Source organism: Dipteris shenzhenensis, chromosome 10 (assembly GCF_047967505.1).
Source record: "Dipteris shenzhenensis isolate YYH24624 ecotype China chromosome 10, Dip_SZ_1.0, whole genome shotgun sequence".
In the NCBI taxonomy this organism is placed as follows: domain Eukaryota; kingdom Viridiplantae; phylum Streptophyta; class Polypodiopsida; order Gleicheniales; family Dipteridaceae; genus Dipteris; species Dipteris shenzhenensis.
In genome coordinates, this window is record NC_141605.1 from 52,887,851 (window position 1) to 52,913,776 (window position 25,926).

Consider the following 25,926-nt stretch of genomic DNA (forward strand, 5'->3'; position numbering starts at 1 on the left):
AGTAATGCCTAGGAGCTCACACAGTGTGCGGTGTGGGTGTGGAATCACAGACTTCTTTACTTATGTGCATACAATAGGTGTGCAGACTCATCAATAGACAATGAACCAACCAGATAGAGAAACCACCAAAATATATATTTCCGTCCACAACTATGGACACAATACAAAAGAGACAGATCCAGAGTCCCACCAATGGTGTGGTCCTCTGATCTTACCACAAAGTCCTTCTCCTATCTGCTGGCTATCTCTAGACTCGAGTCCGCGTGCTCCACCTCGAGCTTCTGTAGACTATTCGTCTAGATCCCTTCCACCTTGCTGTCTTTGCACCAGCCTAGGTGGGCAGCACTCTGAGGTAGGTCTGCAGCTCTACAGCCCACTTGAATCCTCCTAGAGAGAGAGGCCCACAGGTGCCTGTTCTGCTGCTCCTTCTGCTCCCTGAACTGCTGCTGCAAGTGATGTGTTATGAGGGCACAAAGGCCCTCCTTATGTAGGCCCAAGAGCCTGGCCAGCCAACCGACCCAGCAGCCCTAGAAAGGGCCGACTGCTGGTCGGTTCAGCCCCCTGCCCCTGGCCGACCAAAACCGACCCCCTTGGGGTCAACCTACTGACCAGGCCGGGGGTTTTGCCAGCCTCTGCTCCCCCGCCTTGCCACGTGGCCCTGCGCCACTGTTTGCCTCCATGTGAGGCCTGTTCCAGCCTGCTGTGCTGGCCTGCCATGTGCTTCTAGTAGGCGCCTATGAGCCCTGCATGTATCGCCTCCTGCCAGGTTACTTTCCAGGCCCCAAAGCGCTGCTGTTCCTGCTGATGTCATTGCGCCTTGTCCAGGGCTTGCTGCAGGTCGAGATCCTGCCTGCAACCCTTGCCATTCGGGTCGCCTATTACGTGACTGCATCCTGCCATGAAGGCGCCTTGAGCTGCCTCTGCCAGGCCCTTCACTAGCACCTGGGTACCATGCTTTTGTGCTTAGGTTCACCCCCCCCATGCTCTCCTCATATGGGGGCTTACAGATGGGGAGGTGACCATTCCAACACCTCCTGGTCGTATCTTAACTCATGTAAACTCTGATGAGTCTGGCCCTCGGCATTGTGTCTAATGCCTTGCGAAAATCCACAAAGCAACAATAGACTCTCTGTCTCTGTGCCCTAGCCTCCTCGATAACCCCCCTAAGAGTAAGTATATGATCCATGGTCCCGTGATCTATCCGAAAGCGTGCTTGTCCCACGGCTCTGAAACCATGAAGCTTTGCAACCATGCTAACCTTTGCGTCGAGTACTGATGCATAGATCTTGGACATGACATGCCCAATCATTAATGGTCCTGTAGTTTTCCCGGTTCATGGGATCTCCTGCCTTGTGTATGGGGTTGATGGTGTTAAGTGTCCAAGTGTGTGGGAAACCTATGCAGACTACTTTATTGAAAAGCTCGCCAAGATCGAGGCTAGGGTATTGATTCCATATGCATTGAATTCAATACGTAGGCCAGAGAGAGAGAGAGAGAGAGAGAGAGAGAGAGATGTACTAACATCTGCAGGAGGCCTCGCGGGCCTATGAGACAAATGCAAAACCAAAAGGTAACTCACACAAGCCACTAGGTCTGAAGCAAAGGGCTCACTAAGGCCCTTGGTGAAAGCTAAAGTGCTAAGCTAGTGAACAAAGTAGTAGAGTAGCAAAAAATCAGGAGAAAAGAAAGAAAGAAAGATATATTAACGTCCATGAGAGGCCTCACGGGCCTATGGGACAAAGTACACAGAAAAGCAAACTCATACAAGCCTCAGTGGGCTGAAGCAAAGGGTACGCTAGGACCCTTGTTGAGTATTAATCTATGCTAACAGAATCATAATCATAGAGGAAAAAAGTAGTGGGCCATAACAATCAATCAATCTATTCAGGTGCTGGGACGAAACCAAAGCTTGGTACAGTGATGGCTCTCTGGTGGGCTGCGAAGATGTCTCGTATCTACGTCTGTCGAGCTGTCTTGCGCTGCAGTGGGGGGCGCGGTCTGCTCACACTACGGTGGGGGAGGCGGTCTCCTCGCTCTCTAGTACATGCCCAGGTTCCATATATCTAGGTAACCTAGTGGCTCTATGATGAGATGTGAGAAGCTCTCGTATCTGTGTCTATCGAGCTGTCTCTCGATGCGGTGGAGGGTGTGGTCTCCTCGATTTTGTCTCTAAAGGGCTACATCAAGGGTGACTCCTCGTCTCTGGTGGTCACCTATGAGGACTAAGATAGCCCTGACCTCGATCATGCATGGCCCTCTCCATGTCGCATGTGGAGTGCGTGTCTCTTGTCTGGCAGCAAGTGGTGGAGACTCCCATTGCTAGTCCATGATGCTCTCATCTCATCAAGCTCCTCTCCCTCAGCCTCGCCGTCAGCAATTGACTTAGATGCATACAATTCTGTAACAAGTGTCTGTGCTCTGTCGATCTTCGTGACCGGTGGCCTCAATCCCTGCTGCTCTCAATCAGATAGAGCCCAACGCAGACTTGATCGGGAAAATGGATCAAGCGTGTAAGTGGACCAAAGCCATGCCCTTCCTAGAAGAGGTAGTGATATCATCCTCGGATCTCATAATAGACTGGGCAGACACATAGAAAGTGCTCCTTTGTCTCGATCTCCGCCATCTGGCATAAGTGCAAGTCCTCTGCTCTTTGGGTATGCCCGCAGCTCTCCCTGCCTCAATCCTCAGCTAATGTGACAAGACTCGCAACCCCAAGCCCTAGATGTATGGAACTGGAGGAGGTCCAACCGTATGATACAGTTGATCTCATCTCGTGGGATCATCTCGGGTGGTGCGTCCAAACTGTACTGAAAGGGGGAAAGTCTGTCCATTTGAATTGCGTGACTACCAAAACATGTGGATATCCGTGCGTACTATGCCATATCAATACCACTCTCTGCTAATCGCCTGGAGGACTCAAGTGCTAACCTCGGTAGTCTCCCCTGGGGTAAGGTCCAAACTTTGTGGAGGAATGTCACTGTCCGAAAGATGGCATCAACCTGGAGAGGGGTCATGGTGAGCTCTACCTGTATAATCTGATGGGGGACTGAGGGTTTACTCCGAATCATCCTGGATCCCATGGTCACCTGCAGTCTCTCAAATCTCTTCCACTTTGTCGCTGAAATATCACTCCCCCAAAAAGGTGTTGCGTACATGGCAGTCGGTCTCACCAATGTGTCAAAGAGCTAGCCCTTCGTCAGGGGGTCCTAGAAGTGTGCCTGGAAGCATCGCCTCTCGAATCGGGCCAGAACACCCCGTCCTCGTGTGAGTTGTGCCGTGCCTGCATGGATCATCATGAAACCTAGTCCAGTGAATATTTTCCCCAAAGATGTGTAGGACTACACTATCTCCATAGGCTCGCCACAGTATGTGAAACTATGATGACGGGACGTTGCTCGCGAGGTGTTGAAGACCATAACCTTGGTCTTCCCAAGGTTAACTGTCACTGATTCTTCCAGTCACAGGATACCTCTCCTCAGTCTAGCCGACGACGCGGACGTGAACGAGAGCCAGAGCCACGACAGCTGCGCCAGTGGACAGACTCACACATCCAGGTCCATGACATCTCGTCTCTGCTCTCTGCCCGCCCCACCGGGGTTACCGTTGCCCTCATCCATAGGGCCACCCGCCGCCCCCGACGACCGAGCTCGACTAGGCCGCGTGACGTCAGAGGCCAATCATCTATCGCAGGGTTTTTTCCGGCCTCCCATTTGACGGCCCCTCTATGATTGGTCTCTGACGATCACCACCTGCACATATATACTGTATCTCCCCCCTCTACCCCATTTTTGGTGCCCCCCCCTTCTTCTTTTTTGTATCATCTGGAGGTAGACACATATTTTTTGTATCAGGACTAGACACACTGTCCTTCATAACCTCTTTTTTGTAGAAATGGTTGGCTGGCCCGTTTTGAGACCGCCACCGTTATGCTCATTGTATCAGTTATCTTTAGTCTCATAGACCTTCACGGTCTCCCGAAGACTTTAATAAACTTTCTTTCTTTCTTTCTCCCTGCAGAACACCTCCAGAGCCTCTAGATGTTTTTGCAGCCCTCCTGCTAAGGATGATATGAGGACTATCGGCATACAACAATATCTGCACCATCAGGTCAGCCAGGAGCGAACCCTCTCCGCCTAGTCAATCGATAAAAGAAGTGATCTCGTCAATATAGAGCCCGAAGAGGGTTTGTGATAGGGGACAGCCTTGCTGAACTCCGATGGTGCTCTCAATCCAGTATGATAAGCCTCCTGGGGCACGTATCTCCCTCTGACAGACTCATATAGACTCATGACCCCCCAAATCATGATATCTGGGAGCGGTAATTCCTGTAGCCTCCTAATCAGGCGAGAGCGTGGGATAGTATCAAATGCCTTATGAAAATCTACGAAGCAAGTGTAGACATGCTGACGCCTCGACTTCGCCTCCTCAATAATAGCCCTCAGGGTGAAAATGTGATCTAGGGTGGAGTGATGTCTCCGAAATCGTGCCTGCCCAAGTGCCCACTGTCCATGACTCTCTGTGTGGCTGCTAATCTCCCTCTCTAGGACCGATCCATTTATCTTAGCTAAAGTGTGGCCAATCTTAGTTTCAAAAGAGAGTTTGATTGAGTATGCTTGTGCTTTCTAAGTTAGGAATGTAATTTTGCCTCTTTGTAGGAAGCGATACGTAAGTGTAAAGGGTCCTTTTAGTTTTTTATGTTTTAAATAAGAGTGAGAGTGAGAATGAGAGTGAGAGAGAGAGAGAGAGAGAGAGAGAGAGCGTTAATTTCAGTTTTTTGAAAGATTTTGTTTTTTTGTTTCTTGACTTGCTTGTTTATTTTTGCTTCGTCACCTTCTTCCTTTCTTCTTTATTTCTTGTTTTCTTTCTCTTTTGTTTTGTTTTGTTTTGTTTTTTTGGACGTATTTTAGTAAGCACTGGGTTTGCCCAAGAGACTCCGCGGGTCTTTAGAAACCCAGTATAGCTGCTTATGCTTGGGCACTGATGACGACATAAGTGTTGCTTTGCTTGCTAAGCATGTCTTCCTTTTGTTTTTCATAAAAGTTTTTGTTTACTTCTTTTTTCTTCTCTTTCATTTTCCCTTTTATTTTTTGTGTAGATTTTTGGTCTTTAGAACAACAAAAAATCTAAATTTGTATGATTGGACTTATTCTAGTCAAACAAAGGTATATAATCATAAGAGTACGGTAGTTCCCACCAGTGTCCATGGGATCACCTGCCTTGTGTATCGGTACTATGGTGGTGGAGCTCCAGGTAGGTGGCAAGCCATGGCATACGGCATGATTGACCAGCTGTGCAGGATCTCTTGCCCATGCGCAAAATGCTCAATGCATAGTCCCTCATGATTTGGTGATCGTCGGTTATGAAGCCGAAGAAGGGCAGCTCGTACATTCTGCAAAGTAAATAGGTGACATGTGGTGGGTCTAGGCATAGAGGACATATCAGGTGGTGCTTGACCTGGGACATCATACAGAGAGCAAGCATATGTGTGCCAGACTACGGGATCTGTGATGGGAATGGGCGACTTCCCTTCTGATAGGAGTCCCCATCCCGTGGTAGGATCTCCTCCACGAAAAGAACTGATCACCTCATCCATCCTATGCATAAGGAAAGCCCGCTTCTTAAGCCGTTGATAAGGAAAAAAAGGAAAGACAACCATGAATTATGTACTTCACCACGTCAGATAGTTGAGACTTCATAGGGATCAGCTGCACTGTGGGCTCGTACATGATGAGCTTATGAACCAGATTCCAGAGTATGTGTCTTTGTAATAGGCACCGAGACAAACCCCCATAAAAACTGACTGAACATAGATCACATAGACTTAGAGAGAACCAAAAGACTACACAGTCCGAAACAAACTGAACTTAGAATTGAACTTCCCCCCAAAACTCAAAAAACAGTCAGCCTCAGAAATACTATGAACCCACAACCCACATGAAGGCTATCTTCGTGACTCTTCAAGATATCAACCCACAAGCTAATCTTATCATATCTTTCCCAAGATCATCATCGAGCACTAGCAATGATGCAGCCCGCCATTTGTGGAAATTCTATCAGTTGAGGCCTCTAGAGCAACACCCGGCACCCGCTTGTGGCCAAAGGCCTCACTATTTCCAGCTTTGAAGCAACTGAGTGCTCACACCACAACTAGCCAACCCGTGTGCACATTGCAGCATCCTCTTACTCACACACAACCTCCGTCCAAGGACTTACAGCCAGCAGAAATGACGCCACAGCCATATAGCTCCTTCCAAAGCAAACTGCCCGCATAGTCATCCTCCTCAAATCCAGCAGCTCCCAATAAGAGCAATAGCCAGTGCTCTCCACGCTAGTCTGCTACAGCACGTCGCTCATCTCCACCTTCACGACTTCTCTCATGCTTATAGAGCTCATGGAGCTCACGCCTCTTCAAGGTCCTTCAGCCTGCGTAGTAGCGACGCCTTCCCCATGAAACCAAGAAGCACATGGTGCATACTCTCTGTCGCTCACAGCCTCTGCGTCGCTCTGGAATCCCAGCCAGCAGAAGCGCCTCAAGCAACTACCATAGAGTTTGCTACAAGACTCCAGCCAAAGCCAATTGTGCCACAAAGTTCGTCAACACGAAGTACCTGGAGCCCATATACTCGAAGTTCCTGCTGTCGAAATCCCACACCCGTCACGTACACAATCACCACTGCAGCTTCCTTGGCTCACAAAGCTCTCTTCGTCACACACACGATGTCTTCATGCATAGGTTTCAGCTTCCTGCTCACACATATAGTAGCCTCCTTTCACGTAGCATGCCACCTCGTCGTCGAGAAGCATCCCTTCATCCATCACGTAGCCACCTTTGCATGAGCAGGATGCCTTTCCAATTAGTCCAGCCACCTCAGCCTAATCTGCCACCTCATCAGTGACATTTTACCACTCTCAAGACATTTCCCCCAAATCACATTAAATGCACATTTTGGACCTTTAGTCACACAATTCCCACAAACATTAGCATGCACATTAAAGCTTGCATGCAACCCCGTACACACACATGAAAAGCCCTTTGACATGGGTACCAAAACATATCAAATTCCTGTAACATGCAAGTGCACATTGACTCATGAAAATATAAAAAAACCCTTCATGACTTGACTTTACATGACCCCAAAAACATTTCGCTTGATCACACACTAGACACCCTTGCTCTGGAAGTCTGGTACAACCACATTGCATTTCATCATTTCCCATGAAGTCCCTGCAAAACATACTTTATTATCTCAAAAAACTATACATAAGTCCATCATGCTTGTGAAAGAAAATTCCACAAATGCCAAAAGCCCACACCTACCCTAGATGTGTACAGCTATGTGCCTACCCACAGCTATATACAGTCTCAAAAACTTGATACAGATTTTGTCCTATCATTTTGCCATCTCTAAGTCTGCAGACATTTATGTCTTGCAGATAGAGGTATATAAGATTTGCATTTCTTCATAGATATCCTCATCCATGAGGTCTTCCGACTTGTCTGGTTTCATCACAGTAGGTCCACAGCCGCCCACACTCATGATCCTATGAAAGTATTTCTTTAGTCTGAAGCCATTGACTCTATTCTTATGCTACTGACCATCCAAATCCTCAAGTTGATATGATCCATTTTTGAATTTCTTCGTCACACGAAAAGGTCCATCCCATTTGGTCACAAGTTTCTTCTTGAAGGTAGAATCCAGACTACTGTTGTATCTTAAAACTAGATCACCCTCCTTGAATTTCCTGTTTGCTCTCTTCTGATTCTCCTCTTGAATTAAAGCATAATGTTCCACTGCCTTTTGCCTGTCTAGTTGTGCTTCCTGCAAATCCAATAACCGGTTCTTGAAAGTAGAATTTGAATCCTCATTTATCTTCATTAACATCTGTAATGCAGGAATTTCTACTTCCAAGGCTAATAGAGCTTCTTTCCCGTAAACAAGATGAAATGGTGAAAACTGGGTGCCTTCTTTTATTGCAACTCTGTAAGTCCATAAAGCCCAGTGCAAAGCAAGATCCCACTCCTTCTCATAGGTTCTCATAATCTTTCCCATGATATTAGTACACACACCATTAAATTTTTCATTCATCCCATTACATTGAGGGTAATAGGGACTTGCATATCTGTGTTTAATCTTCAGCTTACCACATAATAAATCCATCAGTTCACTCCTGAAACCTGGACCTCTATCAGAAAGCAATTCCAGTGGTACACCAAATCTATAGCAGATATCCTCATACACAAATTTACATACAGATTTTGCATTGACAGCCTGTACTGCTCGTGCTTCAGCCCATCTCGTCAAATAGTCCACAGCTGTCAGCATATAACAATTTCCCTTGGCTGTCATGGGTAGACGGATGGCATCTATTCCCCATTTCTCGAAAATATTATAAGCAAACATGATATTTCTGAGTTCTGGATATAAAATCCTCTTACTCATCTGCTGACACTGTAGGCATGACCTGCACCAATGTCTTATGTCTCTCTGGAGGGATGGCCACACATATCCTTCTGTAAGTATTTTCCTCAGCATGATTTTTGAAAGAAGAATGTCCTCCACATACTCCCTCATGATTAGCTTGTAGAATATGAAAAACTTCCTCATGCCAGGGAATTCTTCTGAGCACCTGATCAGCCCCTTTCATGTAAAGAACATCATCTATCAGACAATAAGAAGTACAGCTTTTAATAAATCTGTATTTTCTTTGTTTCGGAACTTCTTTAGGCACTTTACCAGTTAACAGGAAGCTTTCCTCACAAGCTAATGTCTCCCTTCCTTTGTATAAGGGTTCCTGCACTCCTATTGCATCAACATAGGCTGCTGTAATTTCCTGCGCAGCATCATGTACATTTACATTCTTACCTCTTTCAATATGCTGGAGTGTCCAGGCATCCAATTGATTTAACAGTTTCTTCACCGCGCCTATCGATCTCTTCAAATGAACATGCTTAACCTTCCAGACACCTAAAATTTGCTTCACATCCAACAGAGCATCTCCCTTAATCATGAGTCTCTTTATCCCCAGACTAATGCATTCTTTCAAACCTTCGAAGAGGGCTGCATATTCAGCTTCATTATTACTGCTGGCTTCAAGCTGAATTCCCATTTTTCGAATCTCCTTTCCTCCAGGATCATAAATGACAATTCCTCCTGTACTTTTATTTTAACTTTTTTTGTAAGATCCATCAAAGTGTAAAACAAATGCATCCTCTAGTACTTTTTCTTCATTCATGTCAGTGTTCTTTTTAAAATAAAGAGTGATATATTCCATTCAAAACAAATCATACAACAGGTGGGAGAGAAAGTACTCTATCCCTAGCCTCAACAATGTGGCAAAAAAGCCATGGTGGTGGTCTAAAATGCCACGACATCCCAAAAGGGGTCAAATGAAAAAACAAGGAGCAGTCCCATGTCCTCATGAAGGATATAAGTCTCCCACAAGCTGCCGAAGAGGTGCCTGTACACCGCTCCCACTGACTCCTGAGAGTGAAGATAATCTCTGCCCAAATGGAAGCAAGAGTGCCAGCCTCCGTGCATAAATGGCCCCCAAGGACAAAAGAACATCGCGAACACCATATCCGCCATAGGGTAATGCTGGAAATCACCTCCCAGGCTCTGACCCTGCAGCTGAAGTAGGCAGGGAATCCTGAGCTGGTATAGGTACCAAAAGCAAATCCTGTGGCTCCATGATGCTGGCCTCTGTGGGACCCCATCTCTGGCGACGCTGCATGAAGACGTGGTTATTGACTCAGCTTTCTCTTATTGATCTATGGAAAGAATCACAACCTATGATGCCTGGTTACACATTTCAACACAATGCTCAGTCTGCTTATCGGGCTCGGTTGGATTGATGGTATAGAGTTGATCCTCAGCACTATGATTTTCTCATTGTTAATTTATGGGTAACTTACACTTCCGAAAATATGGCCACATGGCTTCATAATGTCCCATGGGTTTGCACAAGATGCTTCCGGAAGCAATGTGTGCTTCAGTGCAGACTAAGGATGCCCCTTGGTCCTCAGGGCTCAAAAATAAAATCAATAAACTAGCTCCTACAATTCAGGATGAAGGAAAGGCCAAACGCCCTTCTTCTAGCAATGGTAATGGTCGATTCTCCTATGCAGCCTAGGCAAAATCCAAGGAAAAAACTTCAAATGAAAGTTGGCAAACCCTGAGAAAACTAGCCTTAGCTAGGAGGGATCTTCCATGTCATACATTGACCATGCATAATCTACTGGCCGTGCATAATCATAATCTACTAGTACCAATAAAGTGTTTAGCATACAATGTACAAGGAATCTGTGACCTGCGAAAATGGAAGATTGTATGGGCATATGTCAGGAGATTGCAGCCTGATATTGGCCTTACAGGAGCTTAATCAGCATGGTTATGCAGGCTGAACAGGGCATTTTGCAGGATATGATATTTTTAATGTGGATGATAACTCTTTTCTGGAGTGATACTTGTTGTTAAACATGCTCTTAAGCCTGTTGTGGCTTTCAATGACTGAGATAGTCAACGGATCGTTATGTAGTGTCTTTTGCAAGGACAGATTTATGAGTTTTCCTCATTTTATGCCCCGCAATCATCACATAGTAGAGCATTGATTTGGCAGGCCAAGCTACAATATCCTTGGAGGAAAAATGCTTTCCCATGTGGGATTTTCAATAACGTGCTGCAGCGAGAGATAATACTTCCAGTCATACGCATATGCTTGCCTGGGAGAGAGAGCGGTGATCTCAACTACTTCTCTAATCCGGTCTTGCTAACCTTTGGAAAGAAGCACGGGCTTTATTTCTTGGCTATACGTTTCAGCATAATGTGCAGTCCACATATCAGGCTCGTTTGGATAATTGGCGTATGGCTAATGTGCATCAGTATGATGCATATACTTGCAATATGTGGGCTGATTATGCTTTTCCTCATTTGGATCATGCTCCACTTTGGTTGCAGCTATCCTTTTCTAATGTGCACAATGATAGATTACTTGATAAAAGGCTGCTTATTATAAATAATAGTAATTTTCAGCATGAGGCATACAAAGATATGGTGCATGATGTTACTGCTTCTCTTGGGCACACTGTCACATCGATGCTGATTTTAAATGGATTGCTTTTGTTACCCGCATGCAAGATGTGATTCGTGAGTATGGCAAGCAAGACAATTGTACTCTTTGGGAAGATGTTGTCAAGGCTAAAATTACCTGTCAGAACTTGACAGAACTCAGCCAACTCTTGGAATTATCTCTTGATGAGGCTACTTGCCTGGGTCGAGTGCAGAACCCCTAAAAGCTAAAATTTCTCATTTGGACTTCAGAACAACAAAAATCTGAATTTGTACGATTGGATATATTCTAGTCTTACAAAGATATATTTTTCTATCACCTTAGCGGACATGCAAATTCTTTGAATTTTCGTCCAAGTGGTGATGAGCTGTTCAACTATATCGAAATATCTTGCATGGGTGCGGAAGCCCCAACTGCTAAAATTTATCATTTTGGACTTTAGAACAATAAACATCTAGATTTGTACGATTGGATATATTCTAGTCTTACAAAATATATTTTTCTATCACCTTAGCAAAAATACAAATTCTTTGATTTTTCGTCCAGGTGGTATATCGAAATATCCTACGCAGGTGCAAGAGCCCCAATAGCTAAAACTTCTCATTTTGAACTTTAGTACAACAAAAATCTGAATTTATACAATTGGATATACAAAAGTATATACTTGCCTATGTCGGGCTAGACATTTCCTATGATGTAATGGTTGTAGGAAGGTTGAGAATTGGGAAACAAGGGCTCTGCAAAGGGCTTTCACTGAAAGGGCGTCTCTTCTAGGCAAATTTTTAAAGGCTTGCATTTTAAGAGGGAAACTAATAATATTTACAGTGTTAAAATGTGGATGGTAATTGGACCCATTCGCGGCGGGCATAACTTGCTCGGGCATGTGTTAGTGACTTTGCTAAACATTTTGGAAATGTTGTTTCTCCGTCATTGGCTGTGACGTCTGCATAATAGGAACTTCACTCCAATTTCATCTTTTCAACAAGCCATGCAAATTGAAGCTCCTTTCAAGGATAGAGAATTAAAAGATGCCATCAAATCATGTGGCAAATGAAAATCTCGGTGTTAGGATGGTCTTACAATGGATTCTTTCTATAATGTTGGGATGTTGTTTCACGTGCACTATTGTATATGGTTAATCATGCTTGGGAAACCCAGCAGATGCCCAACAAGTTGGAAGAAAGGCTTGATAAAATTATTCCCCAAGACACACTTGTGTGAGTTTGGAGGCCCCCATCACACGCATGCCTGTCATCTATAAGCTGGTTGCAAAGATGATAATGAGTCATATCAAAGTTTTTGGCATGAGGGTCTACACCCTACCCAATATGGGCTCATTTCCCGCAGAAATATTACAGATAATATTACCAATGCCTATGTGGGGGTTGACTACTAAGTATATTGAGCAAGATCTTTTCTTATTGCAAGTGGATATTGCTAAAGCTTTTGATATTGTACAATTAGATTTCATCTTGCAGATTATGCGATTGTTGGGCTTTGGGGACAAAATGCAGCATGTCATTAACTAGCTGTATCAAGATAGTAAGGCTGCTGGCATTTTGGCTGGTAGATTAAATATCCTGCTTGGTAAGCATCATTAAAAGTAAATAAACTTGTATATAGGCAACTAGAATTGATTAAACTATGCAAAAACGGATCTGTAAAGGCCAAGTTGCCAGCTTCTAGTAATCCAATTTCTTCTTCAGCTTTTCAAGCACCTAGTCCATTCACTAGTGTCGAGTGATTGTCCATCCCAGAGGGTAACCAAGATGATACATCAGTTGTGTGAGTAAGACAATTTCCCCAGGCCATAAAATATGATGCCAATCTTTTACAGGGAAGGGAAGAAGCTTAGATTTTTGAAAAATGACTTCTAGACCAGGTGCCAACATACAGATAATGTACGCTTAAGGCAATAAAAATCTCTCTTAGTATTCTGGTGAGTGAAGAAGGAATCGTCAGCATAGGACAATTGTGGTTGCATTAGCTACAGCTAATGGTTGAAACATGCATCAGATGGATGTCAAGAATGCATGTTTTCACCTTGTAAACTCATTTGTACATGATGACATTCTTGCCCATAAGCAAGTCAACGACTATGTCTCTTGCTGCTGCTCTAAGGCATGCATCTTCTCATCCATGACTTGTATCCATTGTGGCTGCTTAATGGCATCCTCAAACTTCTCGGGTTCTTGGTGTATTGCTGCAAATTTGTCATAAGTGGGTCTCTCCATTGGGTATCTCACCCAAATCGACCTGCGAGGTAAAGTGCTTTTCGACGTACTTTGAGCATGAGGTTTTAGGCCAATTTGCTGCTCAAAATAGTAGCCCGTGATGTCACAAAACTCAGCATCATGTGGCTGAGCATTAGTGCTTCCTTGAGCATGGGAATGTAGACTGTTTGGCACTGACGTGGAGCCAGTAAAATCATGGTTTTAAAGCTGATTTGCTGCTGTAATATCAGCCATACTTTTTACATTTCAAAGCATTCATGTGCTTCTTGCATTTGCCCTTAGCTGGCTTGACCATGGGTTCATCGTTTGTATGGTAGTGACTCCACTTCCTGACCCGGATGTAACCTCTTCATGCGTCTGTCCCTGCACTTGAGTTCTAGCCATATCCATGAATGTATGTGACATAACAACCTCTGGCTTATACCTGCTACTAAGCTCATGGGAAACACCATCTCTACTAATCCATAGCTCCCGTGGTGACCAGATTATAACATCTGTACCTCTTAGACTCTGATGTGTAACCAACAAAGATGTTTTTTCCAGCCTATGGATCTAACTTCTTCCTCTTTTCATCTGGTACATGAATATAGCAAATACACCCAAAGATTTAAGATGGAATACATCTGGCTTTTTCTATGAATAAACTTCCTCCAGTGTCTTATTATGCACTGTCACTATAGGCATTCTGTTCATTTAACAACGCACGCCCTACTTCTGCAATGCTGTGATTTTTCCTTTTTGTCACACCATTCTGTTTGAATGTGTATGTGCATGAAACTTGTTGTTGAATGCCATGCTGCTATAAATATGCAGTAAACTCTTTAGACATATATTCTCCCCCTCCATCCAAACGGATGGTTATGATTCACAGTTCGGTTTCACACACAACCATGGCTCTAAACTGTTGAAACATTTTGAATCCGTCAGACTTATCACACAAGAAATAAACCCAGGTCTTTCGCAAAAGTAATTGTGAATGAATGAGACAATTTATTTCAGCCCCCTCATGCTAGGCGGCTAGGAAGCTGTCCATACATCTGAATGAATAAGTTCAAGAACCTTCCGTGCTCTCTTTCCATCAGTAGGAAATGGCTTCCTTGCTTGCTTGGCAAACTGGCAAGCACTGCATACACATGATGGCCCAAGCACCTTGAACTGCAGTACAACTGTACCAACTCCTGAACCCTGAGAGACCTTGCAATCACTAGTAGTTCATGTGACCAATGCGCTTGTGTCACATTTCAAGATCTGAAATTTCAGCATGTAGCTTGGCTAAATGATCCTTTCGTTCCTTGGGCATATTGGCGTTCAACTTAAACAAGCAGCTAACTTTCTTTCCGTGATTGAGTACACACATGTTCTGCTGTGTATCCAAGAGTGTGCATCCATGTTTATTAATCTGAACTTCCAAATCTCTTTTGGTCATTTGTCCTACTAACACAAGGTTCTTCGTGATACTTGGTACATACATAACCTCACAAAGCGTCTACTTAGCTCCACCTTCCAACTCTATGGGTATATTCCCAGTATGTGTAATTGTCATCCCCTGTATACAATAAGATGCTTGCATAATGGATTGCATGCTTTCAAACCAATCAACTTGAGGACTCATGTGGTTGGATGCTCCTGAATCCATATGCCACTTCTCATTTGACTTTTGCATAATACCGAATACATGCTGAATAGCCAATAGATTTCCTGCATGAGATTGATCACTTTATGCATAGTTACCCTATGGGATCTTTCTCAAGCATATATCTGCTTGCTTCTTCCTACACTCATAAGCAAATTGTGGACATGTGCGTCACGAATAGTGACAGCCACATCAGAGCCGTCTCGGAGGAAAATGCGTCCTTTGAGGATTGGAACCTACTGGATGGAGGCACAGGTGTAGCAATAAGGATGACCAAGAGCACTTCTCATGATATTCCACAAGTTGTGTGTTAAGGTTGGTGAAATGCAGCATTCCTATGACCTGTAACAGGAATAGGGAGTTTGTGAGTAAGATATGTGTGCGCAATGAGATGCAAAAGACGATGTGAACTTACTCTTTGACCATAGCCAAGCTTGGATACTTGAGACATGAATACTTGTTGCTAGAGCTCGACTTTTTTCTCGCCAGCGGGAACCTCTGCGAGGATGCTGAAGTCGTAGAAGAAAGGCGAATCCCCTCCATACTCTGAAAAAAATGTCCCTCGTAGCAGAGGCTGCTCTCGATAACCCTTGCCTGCTCGCCCAAATGGCCATCAAGGTATATATAGTATCAGTCCATATATAGGTCAATGTCTGAGAGGGGTGAACCTGGGATCCATCCAATTCCTCGGTTTTAACTTCAGTCCCATCGACAATATCCCACAAATCCTTGCCAATTATGAAATTCTTTATGCAGAAACGCCATGCTAGGTAATTGTTCTTCCCGATCTTCTCACCCATAAGGACTGATACATTCATAGATGACTCACGTGCCATTTAGAAATGCACAAAATCTGCAAAAGATCTTGAAACGCTTCCTCTTAAAGGCTGATACAATTTGCTGCTTAAATCAGCAAATACAAAAGGACAAACAAGCCCAATTTTTCTGCACAAATTCCTTGTGCATTCACTGTAACAAATGCATGCAAAACTCTGCTCAAGCTGAGCATAAACTATGCAAGTGGGGCAGCACCGGCCTGGGGTATATGCTGTCCACAATTTCCAGCAAGTACCACTCTAAAATCACCTTCAGTAAGTGGTCAAATGCATTCACAGAATACTCCAGCTGAGCATAAACAAAGTATTCAAGATGGACTGAAATTAAGCCTTTATATCTCTGCATATACCATGCATTCAACTGCATTTTGCGTCAATGTCAGGGAATCCCAAAAACATTCAAAGGCATGCTGCCAAAACTGTCCCAAAATTGGCAATTGCACTATAATTGTAGCATGAACTGAATGAGGTAAAATGATCACTTCTGCTGCTCTAGAACTTGCATTAGCTCCCAGATATGATGCACAATGATGTAGAATTCATACCCAAGCTCTATGGTACTTCCACACGATGTAGGTGACCTTCCAAAATGACAAGGCAATAATTTTTGCAACAATTCCAGCCACTGTAGATGGCAATGTAGTGACAACGGCCTCTTCCCAAATGATCTTCTAGCTTCGGGGAAGGCTAGAATATTTAGTGAAAATTTTTGACAGCCTGATAGAGATCAATTCGAAGCTCCCAATGTTGAAAAAGAAAAATTTTAGTGTTCTAGACTGTCACAAAACTGCTTGCAGAAATTCCAACGTGCATATATCATTGCAAAGCATTAGTCCGTGCCTCTGCTTCAAAGGGATAAATCTTCTTGGCCAGATAAGAACAAAAGCAGATCGTTTTGCACTGTATGGGGATGTTCCATCTATTCCACAAGCAAAAAAGCTCATTACTGAGCCATAGAAGCAAGGCAGCTTGTTCCACAGGGTTATAGACAGCAAACACTGCAAAAAGGAAACCCTGGACAACCCACAGTCTACAAAATTCTGGAAGTGTTATCTTATGGGCTCTAGGGAAGCAAAGGGGTGTCGCTGCTATTGCTATTGCTAATATGTTACCTCTTGTTGCTCCCCCTATGCTTGCCGCTGCTCTTGTAGTGTTGTTCTTCACTTCTTGTGCACTGCCTTTGGCCTTTGTTGCTACACTTTTGTTGAGTTTCAGCTAATGTTCCTCGTTTTCTTTGTTCGTTGTCACTTTCAAGATCTTGATGTTCAACTTGTGTCGAAATACGAAAACAACCTTCATCTGAGGACAACAGACTATTGCACTTCTGTTTGTAGTGTAGAATCCTTCTAACACTCCACAATGTCTGTGTATATGAGATTCCAGCACTCCACACTAGCTATGGATGCAAAGTGTCGACACCCCACAATAGCTGTGGATATGAGCTTTCAATAGGCTGGAACCACAATCACTCACCACACTTCTTGTCATCACAGAAGTCTGCTACACTCCCTATAGCGTGCACTACTGCAAATCTGAAGAAGAAAATTGCACCTCACAAAATCGAAGCTCCACAAGCTTGTGGATGAGATCTCCACAGATGCTCGGAAGGTGAAGTGGATGTGGTGAGAAAGTAAGGAAAGAAAGAAATTTGATTAGAGTATTCGGAAGACCGATGGGTCTATGAGACTGAAAGAAAACCTGATACAAATCACAGTAAGGGTGGAGCTACTGAAACGAGCATCATCACCCGTGCTGAATCCTAAGTCTAATCATACATAATCAAATACATCTGGATGTAACAATGAAAAGAAGTGTGAATGCCTTGAGTGAAGCTTTGAGAGATCAGGAGTGTGAATGCCTTGAGTGAAGCTTTGATACCATGTTACGGAAGCGACATGAATTAGGTAGCATAAACTCAGCAAGAGAGAGGGAGGTGTAGGAGGCTTCTTGTTCTTCTAAGTAAGAATCTCCCCAATACAACATAGACTAACTAGGAACAACAAAACAACTACATCTATAATGTGTGAAGAAAAGTTGCATGTCCCGCTTATTGGTCACCATGGTGTGCTCCGCCTATCAGTGACAAGTAGGCGGATAGAGACATGTGTCTCCATACACCTAAACATTGGCTCGTCACCTTTTGCTACGGCCACTTGTCACAGATGTTATCTTTGTGGGAGTCTATGCGTGATTTATTTTGGCATTGCCCTGCTGACTCATAGAATTTCTTGTTTAGGCTACAACAGTGACTTTGAGCTCGCTTCCCTAGTGCTCACTTCGACAAGCTATTAGGTTCTTTGGTGCTCGCCTTGTTGAGCTTCTCTTTCATTGGGTTTGCTATTGGGCACTATGGACTCTATGGAAGGAGTGGCTAAGTATCACTTCTTCCGGGCATCATACGGCAATCTTTCTTTGACTGCCTACATGCATAGGATTATCATGCTTTCTTGTCTTACAATAAGATTTCTTGATGTTGTAATTACATGTCTCTTTCTTGGGGATTGTTTCTTGTAATATAAGAACACATGAATTTCACCCAAAAAAAAAGTGTGTGTGTGTGTGTGTAGTGGAGAGAGAGAGAGAGAGGGATTTCTAGTTGTAAATACTCAAAATTAAGGCTGCACTTTTACATAATGAGCCACTTCTAATTCAACTATTAGTTGCTTCCAATCAAACAGGCTGGAAAAGAAAATTGCAAAACTAGAGCAAAGTGCAAATTTTGACATGGCAGAGTTGAAGAGGAGGCAAAATCTGGTAATGATGGATGAAAATTTCAATTCTTAATGATGTACGTAATTCATTTATTCTTTTTAAGGGGGGGAACTCAATCCACTGTTTGCTTCTGAAAAGCACCTTGCTCAACCTATGTGGGTAAGTGATTGGTCTATTGTACATAGAAGCTGGTTAGTCTTCTTTATCTTGGCTCCAAACTTCATGGTCCCCTCCTCCAAGCTCCTACAATCTAGCTCCCTCTAATGCCCTCAACTTTGTCTCACCACCCCCGCCCCTCCAACCTCCCCTTTTGCAATCAGGTGCTACAAATGAAAGTCCTTGAGCTGCTGTTTACATGCCCCTTCCGTGCCTCTCCTCTTCCTCTACCTCTCAGCTCTTGTCCCTGAAAGATCATAGTGGTAGGGAGAGAAGCAAGCTAACACTAGGAATGGAAAGGAAAGATAACAAGCATAATGGAAATGAAATGAAAGCAATGGACAAGTACTCACATGATACCAAAAGAGCTTGATGTTGACTGATGTGATAGACAATAGACAAGTACAACACTATATAGTGTGCCACTAGACTCTAGAAAGTCACAATGTATATTCTTCTAGAGGTTGCCTTTCAGCCTGTCAGGATTGCTGGTTTTGTGGACCATGGGGCGGGCTTGCAGTGGTACTTAGACCCCGACCCTCTGCTCTTGGCCTTGGGATCCTGGAGGTTGTGGTTATATGGAGGTGCACCTATTAGGTGCTTGCAGTGGGACTCAGGAGAGTGGGAGTGGATAGACCATGGGCACCGAGAGAGGGGGGTTCCCTTCTTTCGTTTCACGGTTGGTAATGCCAGGAGATTTCAGCTGAACAGTAGGGGTTGGATTCCCTCCAGAGCCCCCCATTGGGAAAGCTTCTTCATCACCGCAGATTTGCGTAGAAATTTCTAGAGGAGGCTCTGGAAATCCCTCAGAAATAGAAAGATCACTCTTTTCTTTTGGCTTTCTATTCATGGAGGGATTGCAGTGAACCTGTGGAGATCACGATTTGGGGCTGATCCCACTTGTCCTCGCTGTCATTCTGCAGAGGAGTCAGTGCGACATTGCCTTTGGGACTGCAGTCAGGCGAGGACCGTTTGGAATGGGGTTGCTCGGATACTCAGCATCTTTCATACTTTCCCTTTCTTCATGACTTGGGGCTCGGTCGCATGGTTATCCCTTACTGGGCCCCAGGTGTTTTATGAGGATGAGCCTTCTTCTTGGGCACTCTCGGTCGGCCGGCAGGTGATAGAGCCCTGCTCTCTTCAGGATGTACCACTTACTCCCTTCAGAGCTTCTCATGCTTCAGTGGACACCTCTTGGGAGATTTTGGCTAGCATTTCCTCTTGGCACATTTGGAGAGCCAGATGTACAAAGGCCTTGGATGGCACCCAGATACACCCATCACAGGTGTTCACAGGTATTTGGACTGACACGGTCTACACTTTGATAGCCATATGGGCTAGCATGCAGGGCCCTTCACGGGCAGCCTCTTCTAGAAGACTATATTTCTTCGAGTTTGGAGGGGTTCTCCCTTTTTCTCGGAGGTTTCTACCGGATTGAGATGGCACTATCAGCCTCAATCCTTTCTTTTTGGCTCTTGATCTTTTCATGCATTGCATGATGTATCCCGTATGGAGCTTGCTCTAACGGTTTTCTTTAATACTTAATAGAAGTCTCTTTTTGCAAAAAAAAAAAAGAAAGTCACAATGTCTATGGGATATCTCCCAATATGACATGTGGCATGTCTAGGACTCACTAGACTAAAAAACCACACATAGACCACCTAGAACACTCATTTTAGACTCACTTTGGCTTCATATTTCAACACCCCCCCATGAAGGCAAGGTAAGAGACTACTGGAATGGAACCAAGAATAGAACATGACAATGATGGTCATCAAACTGTGCACCCTGTGTAACTCAGAGGCTAAAGTCTGAGCGTGTTCAGAGGTTATCCAAGCACTCTCATGGCTTGAGACTTAACATGCTCAGAGGCTCACGTTATAGCATGGCTACATGACTAGCTCATAGGTCTAGGAATACACCAACATCCTGGAACTCGGCCAGGCCTGATAACGAGACCTATCAAAGCCAATACATATGGCTCCCACAGTATATCCCCCCTTGGCTTCATAACAAGACATGTTAGGAAGCCACACACAAAAATAGGAAAACCAATACATCTTTTGTTGGAGATAAGTGCACACTAGGTGTACTATTTCTTTAGTCTACATTTGTCTAGTTTCAGTTTTGTCTTGAGTCTTGAGTGTGTGCCATGTGGCACCTCTACATTTATCCCATAAGCACTCTTGCTCAATGTCTTGTACTTGGCCCTATTTATTCAAGGGTCACATCAATGAAAATCACTCTCAGTGTTTGCTTCATTCCTCTTGCACTCTTCTCCATGTTTTAGTTTAGTATGATACCATGCTAGATTTCTAACATGGTATCAGAGCCATGTAGATCCCTCTTCTCTCCCCTCAGTCTGTTGTAGCCATAGCCGCACCTCTCCCAGCTATCCTCTGCTTCTACCCCGATTCGTGAGCTGAAGGAGCCATCTCTTCTCAGATTTCTGCCCTGCTCAGCTGGTCGCCATCATCTCCGAAACGGGCTGCTCCTGTCTGCCCTGCCATTCTCTGTGCCACCACATCAGGCCGCCTCTTTCTGCCCCACCATCTCTCTGCCAGATCTGCATGCCATTTCTGCCAGCCGCTGCTGTTCTTGCTCAGTTCTGCCCGCCATTGCTGCGCTCACCTCTTTCAACAGGCCGCACCTCTCCAGCTGCTGTTCGTGCTGCTTCTGCTCCAGCTTGCTGCAAAAAAAATATGCGCCATCTTCTCCCTTGATGCTCAAGCTCAAGGTCTTGCTGCTGCGAACCATGGAGATCGCCTGTGAGCTGCCGCCCCTGTTCATGCTGAAGAGCTGCCCACGTCTTCCCTACGGCATTGCTTTGGAGCTCGCGCTGCCTGCACCTCCTGGACCGCGCCCCTTTCTGCGCCTCTGCCTCTTCATTTCCAGCAAGGCCTACGCTGCGTCTAGCCCATCGCTGGCTTCTCTCTTGTCCCTACCCAAGAGTTTGCCCTTGAGGGGGGAATGTCTCCAAGGTCTATCTGTTTGTCTACAGTCAGTCTTCTATCTATCTAGTCTTGTATGTCTGTCTACTTGTCTATCAATCTGACTGTGTTTTGTTTTAGATCCATCTTGTCCCTACCCTTGTGGACCCATATGAGGATATTACTTGAGGAGGGGTGTCTCGGGATCTTTGTCTATCATGTCTTCTGTCTTGTCTCTCAGTCTATCGGTCTTTATGTCTGTCTTCCTCCTAGTGTCCACTTAAGGAGGGTGTTGGAGATAAGTGCACACTAGGTGTACTATTTCTCTAGTCTACATTTGTCTAGTTTCAGTTTTGTCTTGAGTCTTGAGTGTGTGCCATGTGGCACCTCTACATTTATCCCATAAGCACTCTTGCTCAATGTCTTATACTTGGCCCTATTTATTCAGGGGTCACATCAATGAAAATCACTCTCAGTGTTTGCTTCATTCCTCTTGCACTCTTCTCCATGTTTTAGTTTAGTATGATACCATGCTAGATTTCTAACATCTTTTTAGGAGGACTATCCAAGGCAGAGGACCTTTAGACTCAATGAAAACCAAACACTCAATACATATCATTTTAGGGGGACTACTCAGGGTAGAGGACCCCAAAATACATCAAGCTGTAGGAATAATAAAAATAGATCAGAAACAAAAGTCCCGATCATCAGGTACATAGACCTCTAAATAGAGAGAGAGATCTCTGATGTTGGCAGTAAGAGCATGAGTCCGTGTCAAAGCATCGTCTTCTTCTTCGTCTTTACTTGTTGCAACCCCAACCAAGTTGACATGATCCTTGTGTTGTTGCTTGGCAAGCTTCTGAAAGCAACGATCCTCGGTGTGACCAAGCTTCCCACAGTGATTGCATTTGAAAGGCTTGAATTTGCCTTTGCCCTTGGAGTACAGTATAGTGGAGTCGGGAGTGTCGGCATACCATCTGTCATGATCAATAAGCATAGAAACCATATCATGATAACCCGTTTGTGTCACACGCAATGCTGGTATGATCTCTCGGTACTTAGAATTTTCCTCAATGCTCGAGAGGAGCACAACAACTTGATCATCTTCCCCTACAGGGGCCTTCAGACTAGCAAGCTGAGTGACAGGGGATTCTATATGATTCAGGTGAGCAAGAAGAGAGTCTTCATGCTTCATTTGCAACTTGAAGAATTCCTGTCTGAGAAATGCCTTTGAATTGATGATTTTGTTGCCAAACAATTCTTCAAACTTAGTCCATAAGTCATTAGCAGTGGAGTCAAAATCAAAATGATAAATAATGTCATCACCCAACCCCAAACCAATGAGAGAAAGAGCTTTGTCATTCAGATTCTCCCAGTGTGCAATTTTCTTTTCATCTGATTGTGGCTTTTTCTCCTTGCCACGTACAACATTCCACACTCCATCTTTCATAAGTACAAGACGCATCTTTGTTTGCCATGTAGGAAAATTCTTACCATTAAACTTCTCGAACTAAATTGTAGTTGATTTGGAAGACTCCATGGCTGGAAAAGAGTAGAAATGCAAGTGTAACTATGGAAAGATCACCTTGATAAGTTCTTCATGAGCTGGAGCAAGTCTAGAACTTCTTCATGGCAGACAGAAGTAGAAGGACAGCAGCTCCAAGAGAATGACGGGCAGAATACGGGCACCAACTTGCGGGTAGCAACTCCAAGAGAATGTTGGGCATAGGAGCAGCAGCTTGGCAGCAATCCCAAGGCTGATGGCGAGGACAGAAGCAGCTACTGTTGGGCATGCATTTTGAGGCTGGAGCAGTAGGTGTAGGCAGGCGGGTAGGCTGGTACGGGCAGACGGGACTGCACAAAAACAGTCCGTACAGACTGTACAGCCTGCTTATAGCGGGCTGTACGGTTTGTTTGCAGTGGGCTGGAGCAGTTGGGGGCGAAACTACCAAGACGGTTAATGGCGAGGCAAATGAAGAGACCATTGGCGAGGCATTTTGGGTTGAAGAAGGGGTAGTTGTTGCTAGCGAGGTAAATCAGCTCCAAGTCAGCTCCCGTTGATGAGGCTTGGGTAGGAGGAGAAGAGATATCAAGGAAGAAGAGAAGAGGGCAGCCTTCCAAGGAGGATGAGATAGAGTAGCTTCATTGGCCTCCCTCACCTCAACCTCTTGGAAGGGAAAGGGAAAGAGAGAGCAGGGCTAGGAACATGGCTCTGATACCACATGAAAGATCATAGTGGTAGGGAGAGAAGCAAGCTAAAACTAGGAATGGAAAGGAAAGATAACAAGCATAATGGAAATGAAATGGAAAGAAAATGAAAGCAATGGACAAGTACTCACATGATACCAAAAGAGCTTGATGTTGACTGATGTTATAGACAATAGACAAGTACAACACTATAAAGTGTGCCACTAGACTTTAGAAAGTCACAATGTCTATGGGATATCTCCCAATATGACATGTGGCATGTCTAGGACTCACTAGACTATAAAACCACACCTAGACCACCTAGAACACTCATTTTAGACTCACTTTGGCTTCATATTCCAACAGTCCCTCCTTTATCCCCCCCTTTTCTTTCTTCCACTAGGGTTCTTAGGCATTTTCTGCTCCCCCCACTCCTCCGCCCCTTTCCACCTTGTTTTTGGGCCTGTTGTGGTGCCGCCAAATTGCAGCCTTCTTGGGGGGGCTCCCTTCTGTCCACACCTCCCCTTCCATCTTTTTCTGCTCGAATCCTCACCATTTTTGTGCCTTTCCTTCTTGCTTTTCTATCTTATTTCCCCTCCTTTTTTCCTTTCCTTTGTTGGCAGCCTCTTCTTCTTCCTCAAATCCTCTCTTTTTCCTTCCCTGCCTCCCTTCCCTTTCTTTCCATCTTTACTAGACTCATTTCTCTCTCCTTTTGCCCTTATTTCTCTTCCCTTTCTCTCCCCTTTTCCTTCCCTGCTTTAGTGTGAAGCTAGCAGGTTGCACCTTAGAGATAGCGCCGTGGAGAGAGGACCTTTTTTGGGTCTATACAGATGACCTCATATGAAAACATCCTCCAATCCCACCTCCTTGAAAGATCATAGTGGTAGGGAGAGAAGCAAGCTAACACTAGGAATGGAAAGAAAAGATAACAAGCATAATGGAAATGAAATGGAAAGAAAATGAAAGCAATGGACAAGTACTCACATGATACCAAATAGCTTGATGTTGACTGATATAATAGACAATAGACCTACAACACTATATAGTGTGACACTAGACTCTAGAAAGCCATAGTGTGTATGGGATAACTCCCAATATGACATGTGGCATGTCTAGGACTCAATGTCTAGACTATAAAACACACCTAGAACACTCATTTTAGACTCACTTTGGCTTCATATTCCAACACCCCCCCATGAAGGCAAGGTGAGAGACTACTGGAATGGAACCAAGAATAGAACATGACAATGACGGTCATCAAACTGTGCACCCTATGTAACTCAGAGGCTAAAGTCTGAGCGTGTTCAGAGGTTGATCCAAGCACTCTCATGGCTTGAGACTCAACATGCTCAGAGGCTCGCGTTATAGCATGGCTACATGACTAGCTCATAGGTCTAGGAATACACCAACATCCTGAAACTCGGCCAGGCTTGATAACGAGACCTATCAAAGCCAATACATATGGCTCCCACAGTACATCCCCCCTTGGCTTCATAACAGGACATGTTAGGAAGCCACACACAAAAATAGGAAAACCAATACATCTTTTTAGGAGGACTATCCAAGGCAGAGGACCTTTAGACTCAATGAAAACCAACACTCAATACATATCATTTTAGGGGGACTACTCAGGGTAGAGGACCCCAAAATACATCAAGCTGTAGGAATAATAAAAATAGATCAGAAACAAAAGTCCCAATCATCAGGTACATAGACCTCTGAATAGAGAGAGAGATCTTTGATGTCTGCAGTAAGAGCATGAGTCGGTGTCGAAGCATCGTCTTCTTCTTCGTCTTCACTTGTTGCAGCCCCAACCAAGTTGACATGATCCTTGTGTTGTTGCTTGGCAAGCTTCTGGAAGCAACGATCCTCGGTGTGACCAAGCTTCCCACAGTGATTGCATTTGAAAGGCTTGAATTTGCCTTTGCCTTTGCCCTTGGAGTACAGTATAGTGGAGTCGGGAGTGTCGGCATACCATCTGTCATGATCAATAAGCATAGAAACCATATCATGATAACCCGTTTGTGTCACACGCAATGCTGGTATGATCTCTCGGTACTTAGAATTTTCCTCAATGCTCGAGAGGAGCACAACAACTTGATCATCTTCCCCTACAGGGGCCTTCAAACTAGCAAGCTGAGTGACAGGGGATTCCATATGATTCAAGTGAG

At 44.5% G+C, this 25,926-nt stretch overlaps 1 protein-coding gene across 5 annotated transcripts in view; it reads left to right on the top strand.

Moving 5' to 3' along the window:
• The window catches only part of LOC147897970 (uncharacterized), a 196,590-nt gene that overhangs the window by 6,710 nt on the left and 163,954 nt on the right, over window positions 1-25,926 (top strand). For all 5 annotated transcript variants that reach the window (XM_087380521.1, XM_087380520.1, XM_087380524.1 and 2 more), the window contains exon 5: window positions 18,449-18,524. In XM_087380521.1, coding sequence (XP_087236647.1) covers window positions 18,449-18,524 — 76 coding nt within the window. The remainder of the gene's footprint in view (window positions 1-18,448; window positions 18,525-25,926) is intronic.